This window comes from Cucumis sativus, chromosome 5 (genome assembly GCF_000004075.3).
Source record: "Cucumis sativus cultivar 9930 chromosome 5, Cucumber_9930_V3, whole genome shotgun sequence".
NCBI classification, from domain to species: Eukaryota; Viridiplantae; Streptophyta; class Magnoliopsida; order Cucurbitales; family Cucurbitaceae; genus Cucumis; species Cucumis sativus.
In genome coordinates, this window is record NC_026659.2 from 26,083,394 (window position 1) to 26,101,068 (window position 17,675).

The 17,675-nt window shown below is 34.5% G+C and overlaps 3 protein-coding genes and 1 non-coding gene across 4 annotated transcripts; 3 read left to right on the plus strand and 1 right to left on the minus strand.

The window, feature by feature from the left end:
- Positions 1-4,443: 4,443 nt before the first annotated feature.
- LOC101206587 (hydroxyproline O-galactosyltransferase GALT6) lies at positions 4,444-8,098 on the plus strand. The gene is made up of 7 exons (XM_004135161.3): positions 4,444-5,618; positions 5,919-6,151; positions 6,228-6,518; positions 6,601-6,729; positions 6,813-6,986; positions 7,426-7,533; positions 7,633-8,098. The coding sequence occupies exons 1-7, from the start codon at positions 4,745-4,747 to the stop codon at positions 7,840-7,842; spliced, it is 2,019 nt and encodes a 672-aa protein (XP_004135209.1). The 5' UTR covers positions 4,444-4,744; the 3' UTR covers positions 7,843-8,098.
- A 450-nt stretch (positions 8,099-8,548) lies between these two features.
- TRNAG-GCC lies at positions 8,549-8,619 on the plus strand. The gene has a single exon. It is a non-coding gene; the product is annotated as a tRNA-Gly (tRNA).
- Positions 8,620-9,560: 941 nt separating this feature from the next.
- On the plus strand, positions 9,561-14,109 carry LOC101206348 (tetratricopeptide repeat protein 38). Its single transcript, XM_004135160.3, has 16 exons — positions 9,561-9,774; positions 9,849-9,919; positions 10,008-10,134; positions 10,240-10,392; positions 10,477-10,575; positions 10,868-10,969; positions 11,292-11,435; positions 11,553-11,647; positions 11,736-11,865; positions 11,942-12,046; positions 12,552-12,658; positions 12,750-12,801; positions 13,248-13,337; positions 13,430-13,514; positions 13,591-13,655; positions 13,742-14,109. The coding sequence occupies exons 3-16, from the start codon at positions 10,042-10,044 to the stop codon at positions 13,829-13,831; spliced, it is 1,410 nt and encodes a 469-aa protein (XP_004135208.1). The 5' UTR covers positions 9,561-9,774; positions 9,849-9,919; positions 10,008-10,041; the 3' UTR covers positions 13,832-14,109.
- A 252-nt stretch (positions 14,110-14,361) lies between these two features.
- LOC101206111 (LEAF RUST 10 DISEASE-RESISTANCE LOCUS RECEPTOR-LIKE PROTEIN KINASE-like 1.5) lies at positions 14,362-16,738 on the minus strand. Its single transcript, XM_004135159.3, has one exon. The coding sequence runs from the start codon at positions 16,550-16,552 to the stop codon at positions 14,684-14,686; it is 1,869 nt and encodes a 622-aa protein (XP_004135207.1). The 5' UTR covers positions 16,553-16,738; the 3' UTR covers positions 14,362-14,683.
- Between the last annotated feature and the right edge of the window lie 937 nt (positions 16,739-17,675).

A 17,675-nucleotide genomic window follows, 5' to 3' on the forward strand; every position in this document is an offset into this window, starting at 1 on the left:
CTGACTCAAACTTGGATTCATTGGGTTAAACCCAACCCATACATATAATATTTAGTTATCACCAAAGTATATTTGTTATTAACCAAAGTTTTTTTTAAAAAGTATACATAAACTAATAGTAACCATCGTACTCAATACGTATTATACAATTAAAGTTCCGTTTGATAACTCTTTGAATTTTCAATATTTTAATTATTATTTTAACCGTTGATAAGCAAATAATAAATTCTAAAAACAATAACAACTTTTCCAAACTATTGCAAACGTAATGTTTATACTCAAAACTTATTTTCTAACCATTTCTTACTTTTTATATTTTATAAGCAAGCGTTTTAATAGTAAATAAATTTCTAAAAACAAAACAAAATTTTAAATTTAATTTTGGTTTTAATTTTAAAAACACTTTTATAATGTTATGGAATAAAACATACTTTAACCAAATAATATTTAAAGAAAATATCAATTTACATTCGAGATTTCGAGGTTATATCAAATTAACTTAATCTCTCATACTTATCTCAATATGTTTTGGTAGTTGAACACTATTATAAAAGTTTGTGATTTAAATTGATACGTCTAACAAAATTCAAGCGGTAAATTGATATAAAATGTTAAAATATAAATTATCCAACTATTTATAAAATTAAATTAATTACTTCTAGAAAATAAATATTAATTTTACTATTAGTAACGAATGATCAACTAAAATTTGAAAGGCAATAAATGTGTAATTACTATGATTAGTACCCAACAAATATAATAAGTTATATAACAGTATCTTATTGGTAGTCCACTAATTGCAAATTAATAAATGTTGCTTTAATTACTAAATATTAATTAATGAAGGAAGACTACACCGCTTAAGTTGGAAATTAATACAACTATATTATAATTTTTATGGGATACGTAATTTCCAATCACTTTAATCATTAAAGCTGTTCATCATTTATGTTAATGCCAACCCATTTTGGTAAGACTCATATCCACCTCAATTTCTATTTAAATTTTGATATTTATTTTTTACTCAATACTCTTTTATAACAATTTTGAAAACGAAAAAAAGCTCATATGCTCATTAGGTAAAAAACAACTAAAATTACTCTTTCAACACGTGATAAATTGGTCACACGTGCATACACAGTGGTGTACATTTTGATACATGATTTTTGACATACCATGTCTCGGGATGAAAGAACATGATGTTGTAGATGCTTTCGGTCGGAATAGGTCCAAGATAGCCTTGATATTCTTCAAAATTTATTTTTACCTTCAATCTTGGTCGGACTCGATTTCAAGATTAGTCCTAAGATCCTTCAAATTTCATTTTTTACCTTCAATCTCAACTGGACTTGAGCTCGAGATTGCCCAAGAATCCTTAAATATTCTTTTATGTTCTCAGTCTTTACTCAATAGCTTTTTCGAGTTCCATCTCAAAAACCACTTTGTCCTTCAACTCAGCCAATAAAATGATGAGATATGCCCTGGAATGAAAGACGTATGCATTTAGTTATTTACTATCAAGTCTTAATTGCATTGAGATGACTTGAGACTAATAAATCGCTAAGAATATATAAATCGTAAGTGAATATATGAAATTTATGAAAAGATGATCGCGCGTAATGAAATTTTCTTAATTATTTATATGGTCGTTAAATATTATTGGGTTTTGTTAGGTTAACTTAAATTGCTCAATTTAATTTAGTTGACCTAATTAAATTAATTAATTGATTTACATGGAATTGAAAATTGACCAAGAAAAAAAAAAAACAAAAAGGAATCATCTGTTTAATAGTTTTCAAAATCAATAAAATAGCCTTTTCGATTTGATTACATGATTGAATTAAATATTTGCTTAATTATGTATTAGAGTTAGGAAAGGCAGATTGTATTTTGTTATATTTATCATTTTAGGGTTTAGGGTTTGAAAATGTTTGATATTTTAGGATTTAGGATTTTAAATTATTTTAATGACTAAATTCGAAATTTCCCTAAATAAGTTAATAAAAATTAAGTTCAAGGAATATGCGATTAATAGTTAAAATGGCTACGAAATTATAGAAAGTTTAATATTAATTTAGATATAAAAATGGAAGCTGTAAAGCTAATAAATGATATAAAATTAAAAGTTATTTTCCTTTTTTAAAAAACAAAAAGGTTGTTATGGAAATTTAAGTAAAATGGTTATAGGCAATTAAATTTATATTTAAAGAAAGAGTTAGAAAAAGAAAATATTTTAAGGGTGGAAATACAAACCATATAATTCACAATATTACATATATTGAATTTTGGTATTTGATATTTTATATTTTTTCCTTGAAAACGTTTACTTTCATATTTGACGTAAATAAAATTATTATAGATGATAAAACCGCCGAAAATGTTTGCAAAATTTATAATCTATGAATAATACATCGATAAATATTGATACATTTATATTGATATATGTTAGTGATATATCTAAATTTTTTACTAAATTTTGGTTCATTATGCTACATTTTTAAATATTCATTCTATCAACATAACTTACAATTATACTGTATTAATTAATTTTAGAGGTACTAAAATCTAACAAATGAACCCAAACATTTATAAAACAGACGGATCGCGATAGACCAAATATCTGTGTCTATCTATATCACGATGTACATAATAATATATTTTGGTCTATGTTGTAAAATAAATATTGTTCGTTTTTAATAGCAATTCAAATAATTTTTTTAAATAAACAAAACTTAACAAATTATTTACGTTTTATAACAAAACTACTAAAAGACAAAGCAATTTGATTGTTAAAGCCTAAATTGTTTAAAAACAATTACACTTTATTTTCAGCTTAATCTTATAGTTAATCAAACTACAAATTAAACACAAAAATGAATGAATGATAATAACAATAAAATAGAAAACCGAAATGTATGTAATGTAATATATTTTCATAGATCTAAAATAAGGGAGAATGTATGTATGTATGTATGAGTATGATGACGATTGGATCACTTGAGTTTTGACCAAATCCATATTTCTTCTTGAGGTTCACATGGACAGGAGGCACCCAGAAGCCACAATTTATGCAACCGATAAAGCCTTTTGAATTTCTTTCAAAATTATGCATGCATTGTGGACACGTGTCATCCATCAAAGCCCTTCCTTTTAAATCCTATCTTCCTTTATGTAAACCTGTCAGATTTCTGACGTCTTCAAATGTCTTTCAATTCTTACACCTATCCCCTAAATCCCTCTCCTCACCACCCTCCCCAACTTTAAATTCTTAACCACCAAGCTTTCTCTTAAAATCACTTTTCAAAAATACTATCACCAAATTAATCAGATTATTAAATCCATAATCAAATATGCTACTTTTGTTTCTGTTTCTTACATTACAGAAACATTTTTTAACACTACAGTTCATTAAGTTATAAAGAAAAATATCGCCTCAATTTCATAATTGTGTTTTAACTTAAACCATTTTCTTTTTAAAATACCGTTTTGAGGTAAGCTTGTTTAATTTTTAATTTGTACATTAATTTATATAAGATGTTATTTAATATGATTTAAAATTTGAAACGTCTCTATTTAAAAAAGCATAAAAAATGTTTTGAAAATTATACTCTCCTTAAATTTTCATGAAACCGATAATTTAATCTTATTTGACTTTAGTTTGTAACAATGTATGTAGTAATTAAATTTTGTTAGGTAACGTTTAATTCATTGTAATTTTAAACTTGTAACACTATAATTTCTAACATAACTTTTGTTTTATAAAAAATTGATGTAATTTTTATTAACGTATGAAATAGAGTGTAGTATAATTTATATCTAATTTATCTATCGATCTATCCATATAGAAAACGAACTTAACAGTTTAAAAATAGAAAAAGGGGTCAAACAACTTATAAATTATATATATATATATATTTACATTTCTTATAATTTGGATAGAAGTTTATAAACGTGTATCATCTTGATGCTGATATAAAGAAGTGTATGATGGATAAAATTGATATTCTTATGTTTTTTGTATATAATTGAAACTAAACCTTTAGAAAATTGACGAATTGAAAAGAATATAATAATATGTGTTTTTGAAAAGGGGCACACAGGAAGCACGTCCAAAGAGGCGCACCATGGAACAGTGGTGGGATGAGGTGTGCTTCCCCACCACCACTTGCCTTTTTCCCTTTAATTAGAATGAACTTTATGTATATATGTAAAAGGAATATAAATGAATTAATTGATAGGATGATAATTAATTAGAAGAGGTAATAACAATGAAATTTGATTAACAACATGTGTTTGTGACAGTGATAATGCAAAGCGTGCGAAAATGATGCCATGTGAAACTGTATAGCACAACACGCTGTCGTTTTCATCTTTCAATTCTTTCTCAATCCCATTTTTTTCTGTTTCTAATAATGTAATATATATTTAATTATTGTTGTTGTTCTAATCACAGGAATAATATTACGGGAAAGGGAATTTTTCCAACGGGGTGGTGGTGTTGTTTTCGAGCTCAGCTTTCCAGAGCTTGAATTCATTTCCATTTTACTTGGGGATGGAATTAGGGTTAGGGTTGAAAGGAAATCTTGGATTTGTTGAAAGTGGTGGGAGTTAAAGTTTGAGGGAAAAGAGTAAAAACAGAAGTCTGTTTGCTTAAAAAATCCCCCACATTTTCTTGTTCTTTACAACTCATTTCTTACTTCTTTTTTTGTTTCCTTTTCTTTTCTTTTGGGGGAGGAGGTGAAGGATGAAACGGGGGAAATTTGATGTAATGGTATCGATAAATCGAATCAGGTTGCTGCAAATTTTGATGGGTTTGGTGTTTTTGTATCTACTTTTCATGAGTTTTGAAATCCCGTTGGTGTATCGAACCGGATATGGGTCGGTGTCTGGTGATGGAACGTTTGGTTTCACAAGCGATGCTTTACCGAGGCCGTTTTTGCTTGAAAGTGAAGAAGAAATGACGGATAAAGGTGCCCCTCGTAGGCCTTCTGATGATCCCTTTCGGATTTCTCATGGCTCGCCGCATCGGACACCGGAGAGACGAATGCGTGAGTTCAGGAAAGTTTCGGGTTTAGTGTTTGATGAAAGCACGTTTGATCGTAATGCTACTAAGGGAGAGTTCTCCGAGCTTCAAAAAGCGGCTAAACATGCTTGGGTAGTGGGGAAGAAGCTATGGGAGGAGTTGGAGTCAGGGAAGATTGAGCTTAAACCTAAAGCGAAGATGGAGAATCAGTCCGAGTCGTGTCCACATTCGATTACGCTTTCTGGATCCGAATTTCAGGCACAGGGTCGGATTATGGAGCTTCCCTGTGGCTTGACGCTTTGGTCGCATATTACTGTGGTGGGGACTCCTCATTGGGCTCACTCGGAAGAGGATCCCAAGATTTCAATCTTGAAGGAAGGGGATGATTCAGTATTGGTATCACAGTTTATGATGGAGTTGCAAGGCCTGAAGACTGTGGATGGTGAAGACCCACCGAGAATACTTCATTTCAATCCAAGGTTGAAGGGAGATTGGAGTGGTAAGCCTGTAATTGAACAGAACACTTGTTATAGGATGCAATGGGGCACTGCTCTGAGATGTGAGGGATGGAAATCCAGGGCAGATGAAGAAACGGGTAAGTTGTGTTTCATGGTGTTTGAAAATGCTTTATTTTCTTTGTACTTTGATAAGAATTCTGTTTTGAAATGCACAGCAAGATGGTTGATATGATGCACTGAATCCTTTACTAGCAAATTTTCCCTTTTCTTATTTCGATTTTGGGTAATGTGATATGAAAACTTGTTATACTAATTTATTGTTATCAAGAATTTGAACCTCATATTTCAAGGATGTAGATTTTTCTGTGCATTTCATTCTTTCTTAAAGATTTCTCCAAGTGAGTCGTTACTTAACTTACTGTTGGGATGTTATGAAGTTGACGGGCAGGTAAAATGTGAGAAGTGGATTCGTGATGATGATAGCCGTTCTGAAGAATCGAAGGTAATATGGTGGTTAAATAGGTTAATAGGACGAACCAAGAAGGTGATGATCGATTGGCCATATCCTTTTGTTGAGGGCAGACTATTTGTTCTAACTGTGAGTGCTGGGCTGGAAGGTTACCATATCAATGTTGATGGAAGGCATGTCACTTCTTTTCCATATCGCACTGTAAGTACACTATATACATATTTCAAATTTGGTTGGTACTCTGCGGAGGTGTTTTACAGTATTGTGATGATGGCAGGGGTTTGTTCTAGAGGATGCCACTGGGTTATCTGTAAATGGCGATATTGACGTGCACTCTTTATTTGCTGCTTCCTTACCCACTGCACATCCTAGCTTTGCACCACAGAAGCATATGGAGATGTTGACACAGTGGAAAGCCCCTCCAATTCCCAAATCAAATGTGGAGCTTTTCATTGGCATCCTTTCTGCTGGCAATCATTTTGCAGAACGAATGGCAGTTAGGAAGTCTTGGATGCAGCATAGGTTAATCAGATCTTCACTAGCTGTAGCTCGATTTTTTGTGGCAATGGTAAGGGATGGTGTGTTTCTCAGATACATTCCATAATTTATATCATGGTACTGATGATAACTTATATGTTATTTTCTGATAGCACGGAAGAAAGGAAGTAAATACTGAGTTAAAGAAAGAAGCAGAGTATTTTGGGGATATCGTCATTGTTCCATACATGGATAACTATGACCTTGTTGTACTGAAGACAATTGCAATCTGTGAATATGGGGTGAGTTGTGAGAAAAAAAAATCACAAACCCTGTGAGTTGGACACTTTGTTGTTGGGAATATCATTCCATGTTGATCTTGCAGGCTCGCACGGTGGCTGCTAAATATATTATGAAGTGCGATGACGATACATTTGTCAGAGTGGATGCAGTGCTCAGTGAAGCTCACAAGGTTCAAGCCGGCAGGAGCCTTTATGTTGGAAATATGAACTATCACCACAAACCTCTTCGTCACGGAAAATGGGCAGTGACATATGAGGTATGACTGTAAGAATACCTATCTGGTGACATCATTTTTCCGCCCACTTCCTTACTAACATGATGATTCAAATATGATAATCGTTGTCACGTGGTTGAGTTTCATATAGATTAAGAAACTTAATCCTCCTCAGCGGACCATAGTATGTCTTGTGGCTTTGAATGTTGATGATATCCTTTTTTTGTGTTTCATTATGTGTTCCAGTGTGCATTTGTTTTAGATACATGGTATTCCAGGGACTTCCTATCCTTAACAACAAATATAATTCCTGCAGAATGGATCTTTAGCTTGTTAGCTGTGCAATTGCCTCGCTTTCCCATCATTCTACAAACAGATGCTTCTCTTTTAGGGGGGAGCATTATACATATGGTGTTTGTTTTGATTTTGGAGCATTATATTGGTTCATTGACATTTACTTACTGGGTTCAATCTATTCCAGGAATGGCCAGAAGAAGATTACCCAGCTTACGCAAATGGACCAGGTTACATTCTATCATCTGACATTGCAGAGTATATTGTATCTGAATTTGAAAAGCACAAATTAAGGGTACGTTCGAAACTGTTCCCTTTCTCCTTTCTTTTCCCCATCCCCAAGTAAAGATGATGTTTTGATGAGATGAGCTAATAATAGTGTCATTAAATGCAGTTATTCAAGATGGAAGATGTGAGCATGGGAATGTGGGTGGAGCAGTTCAACAGTTCAAAGCCAGTTAAATTTCTTCATAGTCTAAGGTTTTGCCAGTTTGGATGCATTGAAGATTATTTAACTGCACATTACCAATCTCCTAGACAGATGATGTGTTTGTGGGATAAGTTGATGCAGCAAAAAAAGCCTCAGTGCTGCAACATGAGATGATATTTACCCAATTCAGATTTGCTAGTTTGGAGACTTCAGAACAAAGGATGAAGAAGGAAACCAAGTTTTGCAGGCTTAGTCCAATTCTGTAAATATTATATTATAACTTATAAGTGGGTTAAATTTAATCAGGAAGTTTCTTTTACTTTATAAATTCATTCATTTTTTTCCCTTTCTTTTTTACTTCCAGTTTATGTTATCCCATTTACCCCCCTATTTATTCTATAAATGGGTTTATCAGGTAAGATTATCTCAATGCTGTAGCTCAACTTTCAAGTTCTGTCTGCGTCAGAAATCTCTTATCAAACGATTTGAAGATTAATTACACACATTATCACGGAGCACCAAGATTTTATTGAGTTCATGCTGGCAATTTCTTTTTTCTTTCATAGGGTAGGGGCGATCATGTATCGGTGGGTTCTCATCCACAGTTTTGTCAAAAGATGCATAACCACAGATTTGGATAGTGGTCGATCTCCTTTTCGTTATAAACCTTCAACAAGATTTACTTTATTTCTGCTTAAATGTTGAGCTTAACAACTTCAACTGCTAACACATTATGACTTCACCATAGGAAACTCTTGAAAAAACAAATGATCAACAAGCTTACTTTGCTGCTATTTCTGAATTTTCAAAACTTGTTTACGGAAATTTTAAGATCGAAGTGATTATCTTATTATTAAATTCAAAGCATGTAACATAAGAAGCACCAGTGGTCTAGTGGTAGAATAGTACCCTGCCACGGTACAGACCCGGGTTCGATTCCCGGCTGGTGCAATCTCTTTTTTTGTTTCTTCAGAAAGCAAAGGGATTACTAGAAAATGAAATTTTATGGAAAGTAGGTAAAGTTAAGTTCTCAAAAGCTACAAACCTTTTTTGTTCTTGTTGTTTTGTGTTCAAATTTTGCAACTTGCTTTCCTTCCAATTATATCCTATTTTTTTAATGTCATTTCTTTCACTTTCTGTTTTGTTTTGTTGGTTCTTTGTTCCTCTAACAATATTCCTTTGTCCTTTTCTTTCTTACATTCGTTTATTTTGATTTTGGTTCATTTCCTTACATATACTGTCAAAATGTCTATTTTTTACTTTGGTAATTTCTAAATTTTTAAGAGTTCTATAAAGTTATTGATTTAACCTGTAAACCTTGTTTGGTGGACTGATGAACGTGAATCTCGTTTCTTCTTCTCAACTCTCGACTTTTCTTCCTGCTTTTTCTGTTTTTTCTTCATTGAATATGCTACTTTTTTCTCCTCTTGATTCCTCTCATTTCTCTCTCTATCTCACTTCACTTCACATTCTATTTTCTAGAGAGAGGATTGCAAAGTAGACAACAAAGAAAAATTGAAGGCGACAACAACTTGCGTGCACAGCGAAGATGAAAAAAAATCTAAGTGGAGAAGGAAGCTTTAAAATTTGCAAATTTGGTGATATCATTTGAGTGTAGAGCATGAGTACCATTTTCTAACTTTTGAAATGTTCATTTCAACTCTTGCTTCTAATAAATGATTATTTTGCTTCATTCCAATTTTCATCCATCCATTTATTTTGCTTTTAACCAACCAAATTTATCAATTTGTTAATATTTTAAAACGAAACAAAATTGAAATTACAAAATCTATCAACATTTTAGCTTAAGTTTATAACAATTTAGTTCATAAAGTAAACATTCAATTCATGCAGTTCTTAACAGGGCAACAATTTAAATTTTGATATATTACTTTTACCAAAGTCTAGAGAAGTTTTTTCTTCAAGCATCTATAGACTAAAAACAGTTTTGAAGAAACAGTTATCGCATAATTGTGTTTGTTTAGAAAAAAAATGCGTGGAGAAGAGGATTCCGTCGCCGCCGTAGATGTGGCTTCCACAAATTCGAAGTGGCTGTCCCTCAGAAATCAGTTAAGCAAGCAATTAACAAGTTCTACTTTATGGAATGTAATTCCTCAAAACCACAATCCTCGTCAGCGTCGCACATTTTTTTTTCCTTCGTTTAACGCAATATATTATAGATATGTTATCTGGACCGACATGGGCTTCTTTCACTTTCATCGTTTTGGCTACAATCGATCGGACCCACGTCGTAAGTAACAATGGTTAACGTATTAAACAAGAATCTGCTTCTATCCGCTTCTTCTGACAATTTCTGTCGTTTTTCCTATAAACTTCAGGGAACTTGGGATTTAACCTTCTGCACCGAGAACCATGGAAGATGGAGTGAAATTAACCAAATGGGGTTATGGAATCAGAACATCATCCGATGATTGCATCTCCGCCATTAATGCATTCTATGACCAGGTTCTTCTTGTTTTTCGATTTTTCCCTATTGGGGTTCTTTAATTTTCGATTATCTGAAATGGGGTTTTGGGGTTTTTGTTATTGGTGTTCTGTGATTGAGTGAAGGTGCTTAGTTATGGGAGGAAGAGGTCTGTGATTCTGGAGGCTACTGTTCATGACAAAGACTGTGTGCTTGCAAATGTATTGGGTGCTCATTTTCTTTCATCCTCAGATCCTTCACGAGCTCATTATCATCTCCAAACAGCCAAGGCTGGTTTGGTTAGTTTTTTGTTTCTATTTTTATTTGAAAATGTTCGTTTTGGAGACTTTTTGTTTACGAATTGCTTGTATTGTTTTGATAAGGATCGTGCAACCCCATATGAGAAAGCCGTTTTCGATGCTATCAGTTGTTTGATGTCCAACGACAGAGATGACAATGTTGCTGTTGAGCTGCACACTGAGGTATTTGAAGACTGATCATTTGAATTTTCTAGAAGCTGTGTTTGCTCGTCTCTTTTTCTGTTTGAGAACTTGTATATGGAAAATGACTTGAAATTAGGCTTTCCTTTTAAAACAAGAATGAGGTTAACATCTTGCATATCATATAAATAGCAAATCCATGTTAAAGATTCGGATAATTTGAAGTGACAGTGATGATACAGTTCACATGGAAATTCATTTGCTGACTTTCTTTTATGGGCTATCCTCAGAGTATTTCTTGATTGTTTTCCTTTTTTTCTATTTGATTCTGCAGCTGCTTAAAAATTTTCCAAAGGATCTATCTTCGTTGAAAAGGGCTCAAGTGCTGTGCTTTTACTTGGGAAGTGCTGATCTATCTTTGGCTTTGGTTCAACAGGTGCCTTTTCTACCTAAGAATGTAGCTTTTCTACTTACCAAACATATGCGTACTTTTTTTCCCCCTTTTTCCAAAGGAAAAAAAAACCTGCTTGAGATAAAATGAAGAAATAAGAACACAAAAGGACATAAAAAGCTTCACTACAAACCAAAATGATAGTTTATAAAGTGATGAATGAACGAATCTGAATGATAGTTTCTTACAAACATTCACTGATTGAATAGATTAAGAACGGATAAAATTCTAGGCTTTAAAAAACTTCCCTCCTTACTCACTCCTTATATATTGTGGCTTAGCATCAGTCAAGAGTTGAATTTTACAGGTTTTACCCCAAAATCAAGAAGAAGGTTTCATTTATGGCATGCTTGCTTTTCCTTTGTTGGAACTTGGCTGCATGGAAGAAGCTGAAAAGGCGGCAAGAAGGGGACTTGATATCAACAAGAAAGATGGTTGGGCACAGCATGCGGTGAGTGTCATTCGAAAGCCACTTAATCTTATGCATTTGACTATAAAATGTAAGTAAACAACATTGGTTAACAATGTTTCTATCCTGGTTATTGTTTTAACATTTGGATCTTTGCAGTTATGTCATGTTCTTCAGTATAGGTGTCATTTTAAAGAAGCAGTTGAGTTTATGGAGACATGCTCGCCTTCATGGCATGACTGTGTATCATTCATGTATGTACATTAAGCTTTGCAGATTAGAGTTTTCATCAAATGGATTTGTCTGTTTTTTATGCTGCGTTTGGAAATTATCAATTTTCAGGGTGACACATAATTGGTGGCATGTAGCTCTCTGTTACCTGGAAGCCAATTCTCCCCTGAGTAAAATCCTTGAAATATATGACAACTATATATGGAAGGAGTTGGAAAAACCTGATGCTATCGGGCCAGAAGTACTTTTAGTTTTAATATTACTCTCTTTATGCAGCCAATATTCTATAGTTTTGGGTCTTAAATTCATCATTTCAGGTATACTTGAATGCCCTTGGTTTGATGTTGCGGTTGTTTGTGCGTGGTGAATACGATCCATGTGAAGGTCGTCTGAAGATCTTGGCCAATGTTTTAACTGATAAAGTGAGTTGAGATCCTTCCCTTCCCCACAATCAATCAAGGAACTAATAATAATGATGAAGGGTGAAAAAATGACACGGGAATTCTCTGACTGTTGGTCTGAAAACTATCTGCTTTTTTCCTACTCTTTCACTTTTAGCAGATGATATTATTTTATACATCTGGAGTTCTGCTTGCATACTTCCCCTGCCAAACAACATAGGTTTTTTTTTTTTTTTTTCTAATTATTATTGTAGGGAACAAAAATTTCATTGATGAGATAAATTACATAAGGCTTGGTTTTCCAAGCTATACTTTTATAAAACCTGTTTACGGCTCTTTCCAATATACTCTACTAAAAAGCCTGTCTATGTTGTCAAGTTTAGAGCAAGCATGGTTGATTGTAGAAGCGCAAGGCCTATATTCAATCACCTAGCTGGTTCATTCTCATTCATTTCCTGATTATCATATTAGTTATCTTAAGTGTATTAGGTATTCTTAAATAACCAAGAGTAACCACTATTGCCAGGCTAATTGGCACCTAGAGTGGCACTTTGACATATTGACATTATGGGCTTTGGCTAAGGCTGGAGAGATTTTTGCAGCAGACGAGTTACTTGGGAGCTTGAAGTCCAGGTTCATAAAACTTTCTCTCGTTGCACTTCTATTTATTTATATGTATGTCTTTGTGGCTCTTTGTTCACTGTTATCAATTGGTTTTTCATAGATTGTCGAAAATGACGGCAAAGAAACGAGAAAAGATGCAAAGAAGAGTGCTGGTTTGTTTCCTTTTTCTAGTCTCCTGTACCCTTTAAGCGGTCTTTTTATAACACCTGTTGTGTTCTTTGTTTGTAACGTATGATTGTGACACCTTTTTTTCCTTTCTATTATTGTAACTACTTTATATAGAGGTTACCATCCTTCAGTTAGGGGTTCATGTTTGCTAGCTCAACTCGTTATTCAAATCTAGTAGGGATTTAACCTTCAGAAGTTCAAACATGTTTTCTTCTTCTAAACTATCATCAGAAAAGAACACGCTCTTCTTTTAGGAGAAACTTCCGACCAGATATACCATTTTGATAGGATCGTTTTCAATTTTCAACTATTTTTTGCTGGCACTGTAGCACAAATCTATAGAATGAAGTGTCAACTGCTTTAGTGAACAGAACCGCAAGACAAGTTCATTAGTCCTTTTCAATTTTGTGGCCTTATTTGTGTATCCCAGCTTGCAGAAGCACTCTACAAGTACGGGAGAGGAGATTACGAACGTGCATTAGACTTACTTGGTTTGGATTTTGATGCAAATGACTATAAGGTATAATATCAACACCGCTATATAATTCTATCCTTCTGCTTTCATTGTCATTCTGCTCACGACCATGATACAATCATCTTATTATGTTCTAGATGATTGGTGCATCAAACGAACAACTCGATGTATTTAATGAAGTATGGTATGATATTTTGATGAACACAGGACACGCAGCAAAGGGTAAGAAAGTTCCACTTTTCATTTTTCTTAATCATAGCTTTCATAAAAGCATGACTTCTACCGTTGCTTAATATAGCTATTGAAGTTATCGAGAAACAGATCAAGAAAAGGGAAGAAGTCCCATATTTGTGGCACCTTCTGGTACAAATGCTTCTCTCATGTTCCGCTATTATCCATCACAGTTACATGTTTTTCAATGTAAATATGGTTCGTTTCAACTCCTGCAGGAGAGAGGATACAACAAAATTGGAAGGCCAGACGAATCTGCCATTGCCGGAGACAAAGCCAGGAGCTTGGAGAAAGCGCATTTCAAGTAATTACCTACCATGAAGTTCCCAAGTCTTTATGATCTTGTATCATAGATGTGTGTATTTTTGTACAAACATCGTAGCCCACGTAGTTACAGAATACAGATTACTGCCTCTGTAATCTGCTATGTAAGAACTTTCCTTGTCAAACCACCAGTGGTTTTGAAGAATAATAAATAGGAAAAAGAATGGGATTGGATATGTAATTTCTCTAATGTAATAATTTAGTGCTGAACTTTAGTTGATAATGATACAACAATTTGGCGTTTATAATTTTCTTTTTTTAAGTTGGTTCCATTTTAGCCTTTATAATTCGATTTTAGTCCATTTACATACAATAGCTTCTGTTTTTAATATTTTAGAATTTCGAACCATACTTGTATGAATACTATTATTATTCTATAATCAAGTTGAATAAAAATAAACCTTTTATGGATTGAATTCAAAGAAAAATGGTATTTTTAACCCTTTTATTAAAAATAACTTAAAAAATTTTCGAAAACTGCTACAAATGAAAAAGTTATAGATACACCAATGTGTTTTAAACGTATAAAATTTCCTCTAAACATCATCATTATCATTATTGTATGGACTCAAAATGGATAGGTGTGGGGATCAAGAGATGTTTAACCCAAAAAGAGGAAGACGTAAAATTGAGTAAATAGAAGAAGAAAACAAAAAAGATTTTACATTTTACAGTCACCTCTAGTGCCCTCAGCTGATTCAGCAAAGCTGAGTCCACGTGGATATTTGACATTTACAAGCAAAGCATCAAAAAATATGTCCCGTCGCTGTTCTGTGGACTAGTCAAACCCCCCACGTACGCAAACTGGGCGCCAAACAAATCGCCTCATCCTCCAATCAACTTCTACCCACGTCAGCACTTACATTTGAAATCGACGACCGGACCCCTCCACGTGTGCAGTTCCGTATTCGCCGGAGCTCCTCCACAATCTCCTTCGCGTCAGGGCGGTCGTCTTTATCAGCCGCAACGCATCGGAAAGCCAACTCCGCCATGGCCTCAACGCCGTCGATTACTTCACCGTCGACGCCCAAAACAGAGTCCACCACCTGATGAAGCTGACCCATTTGGATCTTCGACACTACCAGATCAGCTAACGCCATTTCTCTTCTCTCTCGACTCTGATCCACCGCTTTCAAACCAGAAATCAGCTCCAATAACACAACTCCGAAGCTGTACACATCACTTTTCTCCGTCAACCGGAACGAGCGGTGGTAATCTGGATCCAAGTAGCCTGGTGTCCCCTGAGGACCGGTACAGACATACCCAGATGAAGATGACGTCGTATCAGAGAAAACCAACAACCTTGAAAGCCCAAAATCCCCAACTTTGATTCTCATATCTTTCTCCACAAAAATATTAGAAGACGTGATGTCTCTGTGAACAATCGGTGGTACAACAGAGAAATGCAAATACTCCATAGCCATGGCGATTTGCAGAGCAATGTCAATCCTTACTTGCCAAGAGAGAGATCCTTTCCGGTACGAGCATTTAGGCCCATGGAGATGATCGGCGAGAGTCCCATTTGGAACATAATCATAAACTAGAATAAGCCCTCTTGGATCACTACAATACCCATGTAACCTAACGAGATTTGGGTGATTAATCGAAGAAAGAATCAAGATTTCGTTACAGAACGATTTGGTGAAGAAAGCCTTGCCGGAGGAGGCAGTGGCGGCGGCGTGATGCTTGTGGAGATACTTAACGGCCACTAATCGACCATCGTTGAGCTGACCCAAATAAACAGACCCAAATCCACCGTCGCCCAGTTTCCTCTTTGGGTCGAATCGATTAGTTGAGGATTCAAGTTCTTCGTAAGGAAAAACAGGTGGGAGAAGATTAGGTGAACGATGACGGCTAAGGAACTGAGCTGTTGGGTCAACTTCAATGGCGAAGGATCTCAACCATCTGGACCTGAAAAAAGCCAACATCACCGCAATAACCAATAACAAGCACATCAATGCAAAAACAGAGGACAGAATCGCGATTCTATTAGGGTATGAGTATCGAGTTCGAGTATAATAGCAAATGAATTTCCTATCTGGGTCTGAAGAATTGAACCCACAAACACCTTTGTTAGCTTCACAATCATTACACTTAATAAAGTAAGGGTCCTGATCTTTGTCCCACTCAACTTCAAACCCCAATCTAAGAATTCTATCCAAATACTCCAAAACCTCCTCTTGACAACCTTGCTCCGACACAGACTGCCGCTCAACACCGCATCCATGGAGCAAATTAACCGGTTTCTTGATAAGATTACACTCCCAAGGGCAATGACTGCAATTGGGTAGATGAGGAGGCGAACAAGGGCGAAGAAGGGAGAGTCTAGAACAATACCCATCTGAGATTCGAAAAGGGGAGCCAGAGAAATCAATGGAACGGGTGGGAATAGAAGAAGAACGAAGAGAAAAACAGGAATGATTGGATTGTTTGGGAGTGGGAGTGAGATTAAGTGGAAGAGGAGAAAGGAGGAGAGTGGTGGAGGAGATATTGAAACTTAGAAGAGAAAAGGAAAGGCCATTAATGGAAATAAGAGAGTGAGGAGAAGAGCAATGGACCTGAAAAGAAGGATGGCCATGACCGGAAACAGAGGAAAAGGGGAAACGAGGTTGGGAAGAGAAAGGTGGACAAAAAGAGTGAACGTGGAAGAGAAGGGAGAAGAGAAGAATGGCGGAAATGGTAAAAAGGGGAGATGGAGAAGGCATGGAAGAGAAGAAGAGAGATCCAAATCTGAGGAACAAAAGAAAAGAATGGAGATTCGATTAGGAATTGTGTGTTTGAAATTAGAAAGAGAGAGTGAAAATGGGGTCAGTGTTGAGAGTGAAGAATGACAAAGAAGAAAGGGTCACGTGAAGGGCAAAAGCTCAAATTTTGGAGTGTGAAGACAAAAACAAAACAATAGAAAGGAAAAAAAAAGGGTTAAAAAGTTGGTCTCTGCTCTGAACACTGCGCCTCCAAAGTCCAAAGTTTCTTTCTTTTCTTTATCAATTTTGCTTTTGCTTTTTGGTGTCTCTCTCTCTCTCCAATTTCTCAAATTCCCTCAAATTGACCCAAACTCTTTCATTTTTTATTCAAAAATTATATATATCAATTTAAACTCCAAACACCTTTGATGCAGAGTCATTATCATACTAAAAGTGTTACCAAATAGTAAATGCTGTGAGCAGATGAATCATTTTGAAATACTCTTCATTGTAGCTAATTGAAAAGTTAATATTCAAGAAGGCTGATTACTTCTAACATAAACTGAAATCAGTGTTCTTTTCTTAAAAAATGTGGGAGAGCTTTTTGAATTTTTATATGCATTTGTGTGGAAGTTTTCTTTTCTTCTTTTGACTTTTTATGTTTAAATTTGAAATGGAAGTTTAACCTCTTCCACTCTCTCAATCTCAAACCTGAATATTATTGGTTATATTTTGCAAATTTTCAATTCAAGTTTGTTGTTAGGTTAGCTTCACCATTTGGGCACTTCCAACTTTGGGATGGAAAAAAAAAAAGTCACAGTCTTGAAAGAAACAAAAAAGAAAAAAAAAAGTGTCTAAAAAAAATCATTGTGTAAATTGAAAATTTGAAATGATGGGAAGGTTAATTATAATTATTTCTAGAAAAGGGTGAAATATTCATATGAGGTCATTTAATTTGATAATCTCTTTCTTCACAAAATAGAAGACCTCATTTTTGGTCCCTTTTGTTTTGCCTTTATTATTGTTTTAGCTATACCATAAAACTAATTATTACTACTTCACTTTCCCTATTATTGGCTACTTTTTTAGAGAGCTTTGCTATGTTTGAGTTATATTTAAATTTACTATGTAATCTCAGGGAAAA